Source organism: Dipodomys ordii, unplaced genomic scaffold, assembly GCF_000151885.1.
Source record: "Dipodomys ordii isolate 6190 unplaced genomic scaffold, Dord_2.0 Scaffold3, whole genome shotgun sequence".
Classification (NCBI taxonomy): Eukaryota; Metazoa; Chordata; class Mammalia; order Rodentia; family Heteromyidae; genus Dipodomys; species Dipodomys ordii.
In genome coordinates, this window is record NW_012267219.1 from 34,841,777 (window position 1) to 34,857,789 (window position 16,013).

Consider the following 16,013-nt stretch of genomic DNA (forward strand, 5'->3'; position numbering starts at 1 on the left):
TTATGATCGTTAACTAGTTATACAAAGGAATTGCATTCAACAGAGCAGTTTATGAACACAATGCATCTTGACCAATATCATCATTCTTCCCCATCGCTCCCAACCCCACCCCTTTCCTCAATTTTCTTAATTTTGTAGAATATACATTGTATTTTGTGACACATGTTCCTCCCTTTTCTCTAACATTCATTTTTGTTAGTATGTGCTAATTGTCCAAAGGGGGTTCATCACAGTGTTCCACATATGTATACAGTGTAATTAAATCACATTGAGAGAGAGAGAGAGAGCACAGAAGGGAAGGAGGGAGGATGGGAGGGGGGGAGATTTGCCTACTGCTCCTTTCCCCAGACCCCTATCTGCTACTGTTCAACAGCTAAGTCTTAAGCTCATTCAAATGGACAAGGTCAAACTTTCTGAGCCCAACAGAGGTCTGAATTTCTCACCTATGTCACTTGGAGGTGGCCTTTGTCCAAGAAGATCACTTCTAACCATAGCTAAGACTAATTATTTGTCCTATGCCTCCAACTCTGCTTTTGGCTGATAATTTTAGAGATGAAGTCCTATAGACCTTTCTGTCCAGACTGTCCTTGAACTACAATTCTCTGGATCTCTGTCTCCTGAGTAGCTAGGATTTCAGACATGAGCCACCAGCACCCAGCTAGAACATAAGATTTAATAGTATAATTCCTGGGGCTGTGGATGTGGAAGCAGGGACTTAATAAGTACAAAAAGTACCTGTTACAGAAGGAGTGAGGGAGTGGATGAATGTGAAGAACATATCAATAAAACTGGGAAAGAAAAACAAAAGAGGGTCTTAGAGAACACATTAAACACAGAATAAAATGAAGTCAAGGACAGTTCACACTGGGGACACAAAAACAGAAGAGATTTATTGATGAGATATAGGATTACAAGTCTCCATAGTATGTGGGGTTCTTAGCTGTCATATTGAATCTAAGAATTAGCATCCTGATGTTGTTTTCCAGAAGGAGGAAGTTACTATTTCTACTTCGTTATTAATTGGGTTTTCACATGGGGTCAGGCATCATTATCTATTGTTGGCTCTCTTTCACAAAACCACAAAGCTACCTCTGGATCTCTCATCAGGCTGGTGTCCAGCCTACATATTTTTCTATACTGCACAAAGTCCACTATAAATATTTGAGAATAATTCACTGAGTATGTCAATTGATGAAGGGTCAGACCTTCCCAGACTTATAGCCATGTACCCCAATATGTCCAAAGGGGAGAAAATAACAGTAATTGGAAGAATATATACAATAGAGTGTCATTTTCTTGACAGCTATTAAAATACATATTACTAAACCTGAAGATTTTGCTCCTCCAAAAAGTATAAGTTCAAGTTCTCTCCATGTTCTCCTTTGTAATGGGGCTTGGCTCCAGACCAGGACAAAGGGGTCATAATTAAATTATCAAATTATTTCTTACAAAACACTTTGCCCAGGTTGGATATTTGGATGTGTAAACATCAAAAAATAGCACTCTCTCCCATCCTAGGCTTCGCATTTCAGATTTCATTAGCCAATAAAGCCAGGTTTATTTATAATAAAGTTAAGCCCTTCAAACCACTGACCATGGAAACCAGATTTTGAAATAATTCAGATTTGTGTTTCTGTTCTTTCTAATTAAGGGTAATATCGGGAAGCACAGACAGTGGGTAGCATTGTTCGAGCACCATGGATTTAAGCAAGAAAATCTGATTATCAGCTCATGTCAGAAGCCAAGCGATAATGCAGCTTAGCATTCGTTTGGGCTTTTTCTTTAGCCAAAAGATAATTACCGTTCGTGAGGCCTTACGTAAGTGTATCTAATATCTAAGGCCCTAAAATTTATGAATAGCAAAATCACACAATAGAGAAAAAGAATTACTGTATTTATTATTTCTATGGCTTGTTCCACCATGGTAATTTTATTATCTAGCAAAGTCAAGCCTCTAAAAAAAAATCCAAGTACAATTTCTTATTTAAGGACAAGAAGTTAAATATGCTGGGAAGGTTTTCTGCCTGATCTCTTCTGCCAAAACTTGTTTCTAACAAATATGAATTTGATGAGCCACAATTTCAATTGGAAATCTATCCAAAGGGGACTTGAAGTTACCCAACAAGGTCATAAGCAGCTTCTGCAGGGAGATGTGGTTCTTTCATAAACTATCATTTCTCCATCTTATAAATGTAACACTTCCTACCAAACAGCAATAAAAATCTGAACCTTGAAAAGCCCCCCTTAGCCAAAAGCAGAGTGCCAGGCAGTGAATATCACCGGATTCAAGGTATGTAAGTCTCACAAAGAATAAATTCTGGAGACCCAAAATTGAAACTTTACTTGATCATGGGGCTAGAAGTCTAGTATAGGAAAACAAACCTATTCACATGGATAAGTATAAGTTGTGAAAGTTTCAAGGTAAATATGCTGGGAGTCTACAAACTGTAAAGGAAATCATTGCTTTAAGCAACTACTTTTGGAAAAGAAAAATTATACAAAGGTCTTTAACAGTGAAGTTTCACTTCTTTAGTAATAAGCATCATTTTTCCCAATTATTGTGTAACATTTCTATTGTGTACTAACTATGGATGAGGAGAGTGAGACACAGAGAAGCTAAGTAACTTCCTACCACCTCAATTTTTAGAGGATATTTTACCTTTGTCCTCCTCATAATTAGAGCTTTTTTGTTGTTTTGGTTTGGTTTTTGTGCCTGAGCTTCTTTTGCTCAAGCCTAGTGTCTTACCATGTGAGCCACAGTGCCACTTCCAGCATTTTTGGAGATAATAAAAAGCCAGAAGATAAATGTCTCTTTCCTGCCCAGGTTGGCTTTGAACTGCAGTCCTCAGATCTCAGCCTCCTGAGTGGCTAGGATTACAGTCGTGAGCCATCAGTGCCTGGTTACAACTTGTTTTTAAGTTTACTATAATTGTGTGAAATTGGAACTGAGGCCATCTTACAGGTGCAGAAGTCATGTCTAACAGCAGACAACTAAACTGACAACAGTGAAGAGTGGGAAAGAACCACAGAGAGAATCTATCTGAATTTTTGAAGGGGGAGCCTAGGGTGCTACTTTGTTGATGGTTCAGTATTGCCCAGAATCATTAGTAGCAAGCAGGTTGAGTTTTCTTCACATTTTTTGTAGAGCTTTGCTCTGTTTTTAAGACTGGACACTTAGTAAATATAGATCCTAATTAAGAATTTACTGATAACAGACTATCAGTCTGCTTTGATTAAAATAAAGTGAGCATTACCACAATATAAAAGCCAAACAACACAATATCCCTAAAGAATTCTGATATAAAATCCTTAACAATGTATTAGCAAACCAAAGTTAACAGCACATTAAGAGAATAATATATCATGACCAAGTGGCAAGTATTCCTAGAATGCAAAGATGGTTCAACATATGAAACTAAGTTTCTACAATATACCACATTAACAGACTGAAGGACAGAATCTACCTGATTCTAATTTTGTTCATGGAACACATTCAATGAATTTTCATGACAAAACAACCTATGAATAAAGAAGGCAATATATTAAAGTTTCACAATTAACCTTGTACTCAATAATGAAAGACTGAAATCTTTCCTTCTAAATCAACAAGACAAGGATACCACTCTCACCACAACTATTCAACATAATATTGGAGACACAATAATAACTAGGTAAAAGAAAGAAATAAAAGGTATACTGTGTGATTCCAGCTACATGGGAAGCTGATCTGAGGCTAGCCCCAGGAACTAAACATGAGACCCTACCTGAAAAATAAAATAAAGCAAACCAGACTAGGGGTATGGCTCAAATAGTAAGAATGCTTGCCTAGTAATTGCAAAACCCTGAGTTAAAACACAAGGCCAGGGAAGGGAAGAGAAGGGAGGAAGGAAGAAAGAAGGAGAAAGAAAGAAAAGAAAGAGAAAAAAAGAGAGGGGGAGAGAGGAAAAGAAAGGGAAAAGTACAAAACACTAGGAAAATAATTAATATTATTGAAGTATATATGTTAACACAGGATGATAAATTTTATGTTGTGAACCTTTTAGCACAATTAAAAATTTAAAAATTAATCAACAATGATCTAGTCAAATGATAGTGTGAGCTATCCAAAATGAATGGTGTGGCTTTGGGTAGGATAGAAAAGTAGTTGATGAGGGATTGATACAGAACACCAATGAAAGAAGCAGCAGAGGACCAGGACCAACATTTATGCCTCCCAAATGTTTCCAAAGGAGGCCTCAGTACTGGTCACCTTCACCCTGTACTTACCTGCTTTGTTTATTCTCTGACTGATTCCTTAAGACTTTTCTCTTGCATTTCTCATATTTTTTTTATCTTTTCGCTTTTACAATTGGCAGTTTTTTCGGCTACATTTTCTTAACATTTGTCTACTAAAGTTTTTACTTTCAACAATCATATATTTTTGATTCCATGAACTCTTTTCTTTTTTTTTAATTTAATTTTATTTTATTTGTGAACATACTGTACAGAGGGGTTACAATTGCATGGGCAGGATAATGCATACATTTCTTACCAAGCATTGCAGCCTCCTTTTGTTTACCCTTCAAATCCCTTCCCAGCCTCCCCCCTCCCCCCCCAATCCCAATCTTTCTCCTTCCCCCCCTTCCCCCCCCCCACCGCACCAACGTTGTAAAGCTCGTTTTGGACAGGACAACTTGTACTTCTCATTGTTGCAAGAGGTCCACCTGTATCTTTAAACAGCTGGTTTTTCCCCATCTCCTCCTCAAGTTATACTGACATCAAATATAGTGAAAGCAGGGGTTATACTGTGGGGGAGGGACATACAAAGCAACAAAGAGATAATCTTATAAATGCGTTAGAAACACATGCATGAAAGAAAAAAACATTAAGATACATATCTAAGGGTTCATTTTCCTGACATCACATTATCTGACCTTTTCCGCTTGACTCATACATATACTAGATATTGCAAATAAGGGAAACCATGGGACCTATGTTTCTTTGGGCCTGGCTTACTTCACTTAATATAATTTTTTCCAAGTTTTTCCATTTCCTAACAAATGGGGCAATGTCATTCTTTCTGATGGAGGCATAGAATTCCATTGTGTATATATACCACATTTTCTTGATCCATTCATCTACTGAGGGGCATCTGGGTTGGTTCCATATCTTAGCTATGGTAAATAATGCTGCAATAATCCATGAACTCTTTTCTATTTGTTGACTGCTTGCTTTTTAAAGGACACAGATGTTCTTAGATTATGGATTTTTTTTCTCAAAATCCACTTCTTTCCCAGATACTAATTAGATATGTTTTTAGAGTGGAAATGTTTTCTGGTTTCTGAATGATGTCAATGCTCTCCAACTGCTATTTTCTCTCTTGGTTCTTCTTTATCCTTCTCTTTTTATGTAATTGGTTTGTCTTAAATTCTGGAAGTCCTGGATATTTTGAACAAAAGCTAAGTTGATGAGTTTGTTCTCTCTATAGATATGATTCCCTTGTTGTAGACTTCAGGGCTTCTCCCAATGTCAGTGATCTTGGGAGAAGAGTCAGGGCTATGTGTAGAGACTGGTCAAAATTCTGAACTGATCATTTCATGGGTCTGAAATCATAGATTTTCATTCTAAAGTACCAATTTCCATTTCAGGAATCCTAGTTTAACCCCTGAAAGTTTGCTTACTTTCTTTAGGACAATAAAAAAACGCTCTCCACTTTTATCCTGGACCACAATTCTGCCCACATATCACCCCTGCCTTCTCATCAAACACACAAAGTACAGTGACACACCTGACTGAGGTGTTTGAGAGGAAGAAGAAAGCATCTCTGCCTCAGAACTCTCTCCTCCTTTGTCTTCAGAATCTACAGGCAAACCACTCCAGTTTGCCTTTAGTCCCAAGGTAAATTTACCAGGAAAAAAATTTACCTCCAACACCCTCCCAGAGGAGTTCCAAGATTTCCAGTTATTGCTCTGGTTCTCCATGGACGACTTCCATTCTGGAGGTCAGGATAGAAAGCCTACTTTTAACACAGCCTACTTGATATTTCAATCTCTAGCCTCCAGCTCTCTCCCTTTCTTTCTCTCTCTCTCACTTTCATTTGAAATCTGGCAAAAAAAAAAAAAGTCATTCTGACAGCATACGTGTAGATAGTGATTTGGTTTGAGTTGGCTGTTTGGTGGTGGTGGTGGTGGTAGTGGTTTGATTGCTTGTTCTATTTGGCATGTAACCAATTTCTTGCCTATGGGAAGGAAATTCCCCCATCAGAGGCAGCATCCAGCGGAAAGCAAAAACGCAGACCCTCCATTGACTTCCCAGCCCTGGGCACCAGGCAGTTGTCAGTCTCCTCACCTATGGTACTGCCTGCTGGGGAAGCTGCTCGCAAACTAGGCCCTGTGCAGATGTGATCAGCCCTGATACCCCCCCTGCAATGGGAGAATGGGGAAGTCCTTCCCTTAGAGGTGTTGTGAGACTGTGTGCTAAACCTTCCCGTTGGTCCGTTTCTCTTCCAAGACGCTCAGTGCTATTATTTCAACTTAAACTGGGCACTGGAAGCCGATTACTCCCAAAAGAATGTGATTTATACATGTTTGAAGCAAGAATGTAACCACCCCTTCCTTGGGCATAGCTCTTCTAATTAAGAGACATATCAGCATCCTACTTAAACAACACAAACTATCACTGAAATGTTTATTTAATCCTTTAAAAGTTATCATGCTCACCCTTAAAAAAATCTTAAAATAATATAGAAGATTATGCAGATGTCCCCACTCTCAAGAGCTAGATGGACAGCACCTTGAACACTTTGCAGAAGGTTTGCTGTGTATGTGCTGCTGTAATGCACTCTCTTGTACAAAAATGAGATCACAGTGTGGCCCCCTGGAAGTTGTTTCTGCATGGTCCACATCCATGTGGGTGCCACGTGCAAGAGGAATTAAGCCTTATTTCCCTCTCCACTGCCCCATCCCTCAAAAAAATTCATGATGTAATCGAAACTTTAAGAAAATCATCCAAAAATAAGAGGCTGCTGCCTTGTATACCATATAGCAATGCTTCAGGAGCAATGTTCCTCAACCTTTGCACCTTTCTCCCAAAAGCCTGCTGCTTCTCTCTCCTCTTCTCCCCTTGCCTCCCCTCCCCTTCCCTCTTTCTCCTCTTCCCTGTCCTCTCCACTTTTCTCCTCTCTGCTTTTTTCTACTTCTTCTCACTCTTTCTTTCCTTTTTCTTCCCTTCTGTTTCCTTTCCTCTCTCTGAACTTCTGTGGCCTCAGTTTTCTCCTCTGAGAGCCTGGAGATGGAGGGTTGCACCTTCCTGTAGTACTGATCATCCCGGGTTGAAAAAATAAATACCTCTCAAAGCCTCAGGCCTCCATTGTATATATTTGACTTGCTTCCATTTGAAAAGGAATTGCATATTGCTTCTTCAAAAGCTCAGGGATGGTTTGAAACCCCCATGTAGGGAAGACATAACCAATATAGCTGTTTCTCTTCTCCTTCTAAAATATATCATGTACAGTCTGGTAAGGGAAGAAAACAGTGCTGGAGGAAAATAGCCCATTTGAAAATCTAAGCCCTAAAAATTAACCAGTCACTTCATGTTTTTAGCAAACATGCTTACTATTGTGTGAGGCTTCATTGTCCCCCCTGCTGAATAGAGCCTTTAAAAATGTATATGCCTGGGACTGAATACCGTGTCAAATCTATTGGCACTGCATGTTTAAACACCTGCATCTCATCACCAACCCTTCATAATATTGTTAAACAATAATTATACTTAGGATGAGTAATGAACCCAAATAGATTCTTCCTTCACATATACTCATTCTTGTGTTATAAGTAACCCATTAGTAGCATATAAAAGCTACTCAGGTAAAACATGATTCATACACACATCCACATAATACTCAATAAAGTATGTGAATGATTATAATAAATTACCATGATGTCATCTCCTTCGTCCGAGAATTCTTACCTGACTTTTATGAGCATGAGCAATCTTTGTTGATCACAGTTCCACATTTCACTTGCCTAATCAGATTCAAACCTTTTTTTTAATGCTACTTTGAAATTTGACCAAGTGTAGCTTACTTGTTTTTATTTTCATGTTTGAAATATTTTTTAAAAAAATGAAAACTTACAATCAAGGATAAACTTGCCTAGGAATCTACTCACACATTTTGTTTAAAGCCTATAAACAGTTGCTGATGGATTTAGAGAGAACTAATTCAGAGGAAATAACTCATTTTCTTCCCAAGCCAAGAGAAGACAAACCTGACTATCACTAGATTAAAAATTGAAAAAAAAAAGTCTATTGGCCAAAAGAAGAACAGTGCCAGCTACACTAGCAGCTACACAGTACTACACTTGGTGACCACAGCCACCTTCTGAATTAGATGCTATGAATACCCATTTTACAGATGAGAAAATTGCAAAATGAAAACAGTAATCTTCCAAAGACACAGGAGGGGGCCAGACAGTGGCCAGATCAGGACTTGAACTCAGGCTTCTGGTCTCAGTGGCTATCCACATAATCTCAACCAAGCAATTCAGTTTCAACTCAATAATGCTAAAACTACCTCTCTGTCTTCCTCTCTCCTTTCTCCCTTGCCTCCCTCCCTCCTCCTTCCTTCTCTCTCTCCTTTTTCCCTCACCTACCCTCTCTCTTTCTCCTGTCTCTCTCCTACCCTTACAACTGCAATGCTGCTACATTCTCACTTGTAAAACTGTCACCTTTAAGAGAATGATGGATACAAATACGTTTTCATTTTTCTCTCAGTTTTTAGGTGCCTGAAGTGGTGTTTATTTTTACAATATTTCTGAATAAATGGTCATGCCAAATAGAGTCCTTTTGACTCTACTGTTCTTGTCTCATACGGAGGAGTATCTCTTGGGGCCCCAAACAGGAGTTACGATGAGTGATTATTACTATATTATCTATGGTATATAGGACTTCATAGATTATTTAAAACATGCTTGTGGTTTTCTAGCCCTGGTCAAAGCTGTAGCAACTACATCCCACCCCTCTACTTCCTCCTCCTCTCAGTCACAATGGAAAAGAATCAAGGAAGCCACTGGTGGGTGGTCTTGGCTAGGTGCCAAGAGGATTCTGGAAAGAGGTGGGGGAGGGGAAGGTCCCACCTAGGCAGGCTCAGGTAGAGGTGGGTTTGCCAACTCTGGCTTCTTCAGCTTCTAGGGGTGAATAGAACCCCTAATCAGGGGGAGATGGTTGGCAGTTTTGCTGAATAGCTCAGTCTGGAAACTTGGCCAGTGCCAAGAGGATTATCTCCTCTGCCCTACATCCCTCTTGCTAAAGCAGGATAAGGGGCCTCCTGACAGGGCCTAGTGGGGAAGGGAGCTGAGTCCAGAAAGGACTGGGCATTTGCTCCCATCTCCAGCTGTGCTGAAGAGTAGCTGGTTGGAACTGCAGATGGGGAAAGGTAGAGAAACAAGGCTGCAGGCCTTGTTTGGTGGTAGAGGAGATTTGGTAGAGCAGAGTTGAGTCTTCTCAGGTTCTACCTTCTGAGAGAGACATAGATCTTTCCCTTCTAAAAGTCAAGTCTCCAGAAAATTCCCTGTTCCACTCTTGGAAAAAGCACAAAGTTGGTTGTCATGCCAGGGCATGGGAGTTCCAGTTGCTGCAGATCCCGCCAATACTTATTATGTTGTGAATGTGCATGATGCATTGTGCATGTGCGTGCGTGCATGTGTGTGTGTGTGTGTGTGTGTGTGTGAACGTGTGTGTGTCTGTCTGTATGTATGTCTGTATTAGGACTTGAAGTCAGGGCCTGGGAACTTTCCTCTAACTTTTTGCTTAAGGATGGCAATCTGCCACTTGAGCCACAGATCCACTATCAGATTTTTGGAGATAAGAGTCTCATAAATTTTCCTGCTCAGGATGACTTTGAACTGTGTTCCTCAGATCTCAGCCTCTTGAGTAGCTAAGATTATAGATGTGAACCACTACTGGCATCTAGCTATTCTCCAATTTTTATAACAACCATTGTAATGAGTATGAAATGGTGTCTCATTTTGGTTTTGATTTATATTTATACATCTTCACTGATTTACCTGTTCAAGTCCTTTGTCTGGTTTTTCATCAGGTTGTCTTTGGTAATCAATGAGAAGTTGTAGCTCTTTTATATTCTGCATATTAACTCCTTGAATAAATAATTAAAAATATTTTCTCCCTTCTGTGAGCTATGTTTTACTATGATATTTCCATTTGATGTACAATGTTTTAATTTATGAAGTCCAATTTATCTATTTTTTTCTTTCGTTGCTTGTGTTTTGGTCGTAAATTTAAAACATATTGACAAATATAAAATGGAGGGTTTTGAGTTAATATTTATATATGGTATATGGTAAAGATCTAGGTTTTCCAGGTCACCTGTCAAAAAGGCTACCTTTTACTCCATTGAAAGATTGATTCTGAAACCAAGTTGATCACATGTATAAGGGTTTGTTTCTAGGCAATATGTTGTTACATAGATCTATATGACTATTTGTATGTCACTGTCACATGGTTTTGATTACTGTAGCTTTGAACTAAAATTTTAAATCAGTAAAAATTTCAGGAGGAGAAGAGGGAAAAAATGAGGGAAGGAATAACAAGTTCAACAAAAAATGTACTCACTACTTTATGTATGTAACTGTAACCCCTCTGTACATCACCTGGACAATAAAATTAAATTTTTAAAAATTCACAAAGTCTTTTTGGGCTCTCCAAATTTGTTCTTTTTCAAGGCTGCTTTGACTTTTAAAGATTCCCTTGAAATCCTATTTTGATAGAGACTGCAGTGAATGAGGTGTGGAATTTCCAGCCTGTGGACCATATAAAGTCTGCAATAATCAATTGGCATGGAGCAGAACAAATATGTCATGATTCCCATGGGCTTCCCTTGGCCCTATCTGCCTGAATTTATAATTTTGCAAGGCCTACAATGATGTTATAAATACTCGAATTTGGCAGAAAGAAAAGGTACTTCATCCCCTGTTAGATCATTTTGGATAATAGTGTCATATTAACAATGCGGGGTCTACTAATCCATGAACACAATATATCTTTCTATTTTTTAGATATTATTTCAGTATTATTATACATTTTAATGTAAAAAAATCTTTCCTTCCCTTGGTTAAATTTATTCCTTAATAATTTATCATGTTTGTGCTATTTATAATGAGACTCAGATGAAATTGTTCTCTTCATTTCCATTTTAGAATTTCCATTGCTAGTTAATGGACACACACAACTGTGTCTAACAAGTTCGCTGATTTTGTTTTCTGCCAGCAATGTAGTAGCAGAGTTGCATATCTGTGTCTTTGTGGCAGAGTGGATAGCAATGTAAAGAGTAGCATCCTATTCTTGGTGGCTGAGATGAAGGCTGGTGGCAGAGATCAAAGGGATCAAAGATCAAGTGGCTGGTGGTAGAGATCAAAGAGATCAAACATCAAATGGCTACCACATTTCCAGCAATGTAGTAACAGAGTTGCATGGCTGTGTCCTTGTGGCAAAGAGAACAGAACTGCAAACAGTGCCATCCTATCCTTGGTGGTAGAGACAAAGGCCACTGGTCAGAGGTTTTTGTTAGTGGTCTGAATTATTTGGATATCTATTGCTAGAATCCCACCTTTCACTCTGGTTCTCTGGCTTTCCTAGTGAGACTGTGAACTACCTCATTATATTCCACTCTGTCTTTTTTTGTTAAACAATCAACAAGCTGCTGTCACTTCTAAATAAGAATCCTATTGAATATATGGCCAGCAATGGCTCATGCCCTTATGATCTCCTCCTCCTCCTCACAATTTGTACTTAATGTAATTTGACTTCCTTGGTTATCACTCCACACTGGAATGAAAGTTCCTTGAGGGCCAAGTCTTTTGATTTTCACACTGTTACACACCTACAAAATGCTTGTGTTTTGGCCCTTGGGACACCTACAAAATGATGGTATATATTACACTTAGTTTGGTTTGCTGTGTGAGTGAAATATCTAACACTTACTAATCTATTCAACTCTGAGAACTCTGTTAAAAACCAAATCCTAGGCTGTTCTTTCCAGAACTCCATACATATGATTCCTCTCACAAGCAACCCTTCTAGCGCTGTGCTCTATGATTCTACGCTCTATGCAGTGTTTGGAGAAGTTCCTAGCAGACCTTCATGCATTGCAGTTAATCCCTTGCATTATTTCTGTAAGATGCTAGCCTGTTAGCCATCATCTGTGCCAGCTATTAGTAGTTTTGTCATAGCAAATGAGCATTTCTCCCTTTTTTCTTTGAAAGATTTGTATTGGCGGCTAGAAAAATCTCAACCTCTCTAAAATTTGTTAGAGATCATTCCTTAATATCCCAATAGAGGAGGTGTCCTTAGACAACCTCACCTTGGCCACAGTAGGAATTAATTCCCAGTTGAAGTCAGAGGAAACTAAGAATGAGTCCTGCACCACATCATACAGAAACCAACACCCACCACTTATCAGATAACTCTTACAAAAGATATTATCTGGCTCACACTAGTCAATAAAAAAAATGTTCCTTTCTGGAACACTAGTTGCCTGACTTGTTTGACACTTACCTAACTTTTTGCATTCCTCAAAACACCTGCAGCATGGCCACCATCTTCGGCTCACTCTCTTAAATGCTCCGTTTTTACACCTGCTATGGAAATGGTAAACTCCAACATCACTGAACTGTTTTATCACCAACTCCCCTGCACCCTCTTCATGCCAGCGTGGCTTGTATACAGCACACATTTCAAAATCCATGCTTAACATTGATCATGGATTTGAATGTGTATTTGAAATATAGTCAGTTGAAAGAATTCTTTCTAGAAAGTAATGTATTTTTCCATATATACAAATAATGCTTTCCCAACAATATTATTAGGAAAGACTGTAGGAGAACAAAAGGAAAACATCAGTAGACAGCTTGCTGGGAAATACAGAGGGAGTCCCCTCTTCACTGTCATGCCCAAGGGGGGGGGACCAACAACTGAGGCTGATCCCAGATTGTCTTGAAGTAAATCCCATCCAGTGTGGGACCACCTGCTGGGGGGAAAATGATCACCAGTAGAAATAACATCAGTGAAAACTTCAGAGCAAAGCAAATTCATTTTAGGAATGGTAGCTACACAGCAATAGAAAAACAAGGGCAGAGGCTCATCAGAGCATCTCTAGAGCCTGCAAAATGCTTCGCCCATCTATTAATTTATTCCATGAGTACCAAGCAAGCATCTGCTATATGTCAGCATTCTGCAGAAGCTGATATAGACAAAAGGAAGGCACCCTAGTGCCTTCATAGAGCTCATGTTCTGGCCCTCAGGACATCAAATAAACATTTGTTGAAGAAAAATTATTGAAGAAAATGGAATAGCCAACACTTCTCCTTTTTTTCAAGTATTCTATCTTCATTTGCCACATTACAAGGGGAAAAAAATAATGATGTGTAATGACGGGTCAAGAGGTTGACCACAAATATTTGCAATTCAGTAAAAAGATTAGTAGAAATATGACTTAGTAGTTGCTAACCCTTAGTATAATACTTCTTGGCATGTTACTTAAAAACAGTATAGAACCAGTAATAGAGAACCAGTAATAGAACAAGAGTGTCTAGCATGTGTAAGAGCCTGGGTAAGATCCCCAGCACTGCAATCAAATAAAAATGAAACTGTCATGATGAGCAATGAAGGAGTATGTCTACTTCTATATTCTTTATTTTTAATTCAATAGGCTATGCATTGTGTAATATCATCACTACTTGCAAATAAATTATAGTGTAGCTTGTAACATTCTAATGAGTACAGTCATGTGTGTGTATGTATGTATAAATAAAACATAAGTAGATTGAACAAGGCCACTCAAGTTTTAAATTATATTTCTATCATCCTTAAGTGGTTTACAAAGGAGTGAGTATTCAACAAGTCAGTTTATAAGTACAATGCATCTTGATCAACGTCACCCCTTTTGTCAACAGTCATTCAATTTTTTTCTCATTGCTAGGAGTTTGCAATTAAAAGTTGGACACCGCTGTTCAGACAGAGTCTAGTAGATAAGTTGTTTAGAGCCCCATCCCTGGGGCAAGTAGGACTGAGACCCGAGCAAAATATCCAGCAAATATTCTAGGTAGATATACTACAGGTAAACAGAACAGTAAGTGCAAAGAACCCATGTAGGAAGGATGCTCGAAAGGCTGAGCAGAAGACGGGAGAAATGATAGAAAAGAGGTGGTGATGCCCACCACCTTGTGTGAGCTCACAGGGGCACAAGACGTTGGACTTATGAGTGAAACTGAAGCCTGTTGAAGGTTTGTGAGCAAAAGTATGATAAGATCTGTTTATATTTTTGGAAACATTGCTAAGTCCTTCAATCTAGCTTTGACCTGGAATATATTTTTACCACCATCTGTCTGTCTGGTATGTCTAGGTCTCAGATGACTTCCAACTAGAAGAAAAAAAGCAAAGGTGTATAAACTTAGCCCTTAAATGATAATATCTATCAAAACAAACATGTAGTAATAACATGATTGCTTTCATTCCACCTTAAGTTACTAAGATTTAGCCTTCATAGAGTGTGGAGCTTCAAAATTCACCCCTTTAAACTAGTTGCAACAGTCCATTAGATAAGTATGCTCCAGTGTATTTAGGTATTCTCAGGTGGATGGACATGTATGTCTGTCTCATTTCCCATTACAAAATCAAGGCACCAGAAAGTAGTCTTCTATGTGTCTTTGTAAAGTCTTTAGAGCTGCTCACTTTCAGACCTTGGTGTAAATGGCTGAGTCATGTGTGTGTATGATGTTCAACTCTGTTAGTTAGATCATGAAAATGTTCTTCAGAATGACCCTACAGGTGGTTATGTGTGTGGATAGCCTATTTCTCTACACCTTTGTCCACAGTTGATATCAAGGATTTTTTATTCATTTCATCCACTGAATATGAAATGATCTTTCATTGTGGCATTTTTTAACTTCGTATTATTTTTAAGTCATTGTACAAAGGTCAAGATCTGAGGATTATGGTTGAAAGCCAGCTAGGTGGGAAAGTCTATGAGATTCATCTCCAACTAACGACCAAAAAAGCCAGAAGTAGAGGTGTGGTTCAAGTGGTAGAACACCAGTCTTGAGCAAAAAAGCCAAGTGAGAATGCAAGGCTCTGAGTTCAAGCCCTAGTTCACTCTCTTTCTCTTTCTCCCTCCCTCCTTCTCTCCCTCCCTCTCTTTCCCTCTTTCCCCCTCTCTTCTCTCCTCTCTCCCTTTCCCTTTCCTTTTCCCTCTCCCTCTCCCTGTCCCTCTCTTCCTCTCTCTCCTCTTCCTCTCCTCTCTCTCTCACACACACACAAAAAGAAACCAGATAATGCCTTTTCATTTCCTTCAGCTAGATTACATGTCTCAACTTTCCTACACTTATATTTTTCTTTAATATTAAAATATGAGTTTCCATATCTGTCCATTTCTATCGGAATTCTATTTCCTGTCACCATATGTTGTCCTTCATCAAGCAGTAATTCTTAGTGAAAAAATTCCAAGGGAAAAGAAGGTTCTAGAACTATCTTGGATTCACCCCCTGACCTGATTTCATTGATAGTTCTGGGCACCGCAGTCCTCCTTGGAAGATGTTTGGAATGCCCTTCAGGGTAAATGGGTAGGAAATGAAGGCAATTAGACTCATTAGGATATAAATTTCAGAATTGGCTGAAAGCTTTTTTTCCCCTATCCTGCTTCTGTAAACAAACCTTGGGTGGGACACAATCTGAGGGGCCACCCCAGCTCCATGACAGCTGGACCAGCCAGCCAGCCATGGTGACCATCTCCATGTGCACCTCACAGTCATTTCTAGCCTGAGAATTCCCATTGTAGGGGACAAACAGTGACCCTGGCTCTCACCAAGAGAAGATCATTAGTAACCAAGGAATAGAAGGTACCATGGGAAGAACAAGCCAGACGGGTCAGTCTTTCTCTCCAGGAAGCAGCATTTGTGGTTGTTGATAATAGTAAGGCAAAACCATTATCCTTGTCTCTGTGTGTTATATCAAATATAGACATT

The 16,013-nt window shown here is 39.0% G+C and overlaps 1 protein-coding gene across 1 annotated transcript in view; it reads right to left on the reverse strand.

Annotated features, from left to right (window-relative positions):
- The window catches only part of LOC105987722 (chromosome unknown open reading frame, human C12orf42), a 66,050-nt gene extending 53,311 nt beyond the window's left edge, over positions 1–12,739 (reverse strand). Inside the window, exons 1-2 of the mRNA XM_013019081.1 lie at positions 12,550–12,739; positions 10,044–10,132 (exon numbers count right to left, since the gene is read on the reverse strand). Coding sequence (XP_012874535.1) covers positions 10,044–10,132; positions 12,550–12,739 — 279 coding nt within the window. The remainder of the gene's footprint in view (positions 1–10,043; positions 10,133–12,549) is intronic.
- Between the last annotated feature and the right edge of the window lie 3,274 nt (positions 12,740–16,013).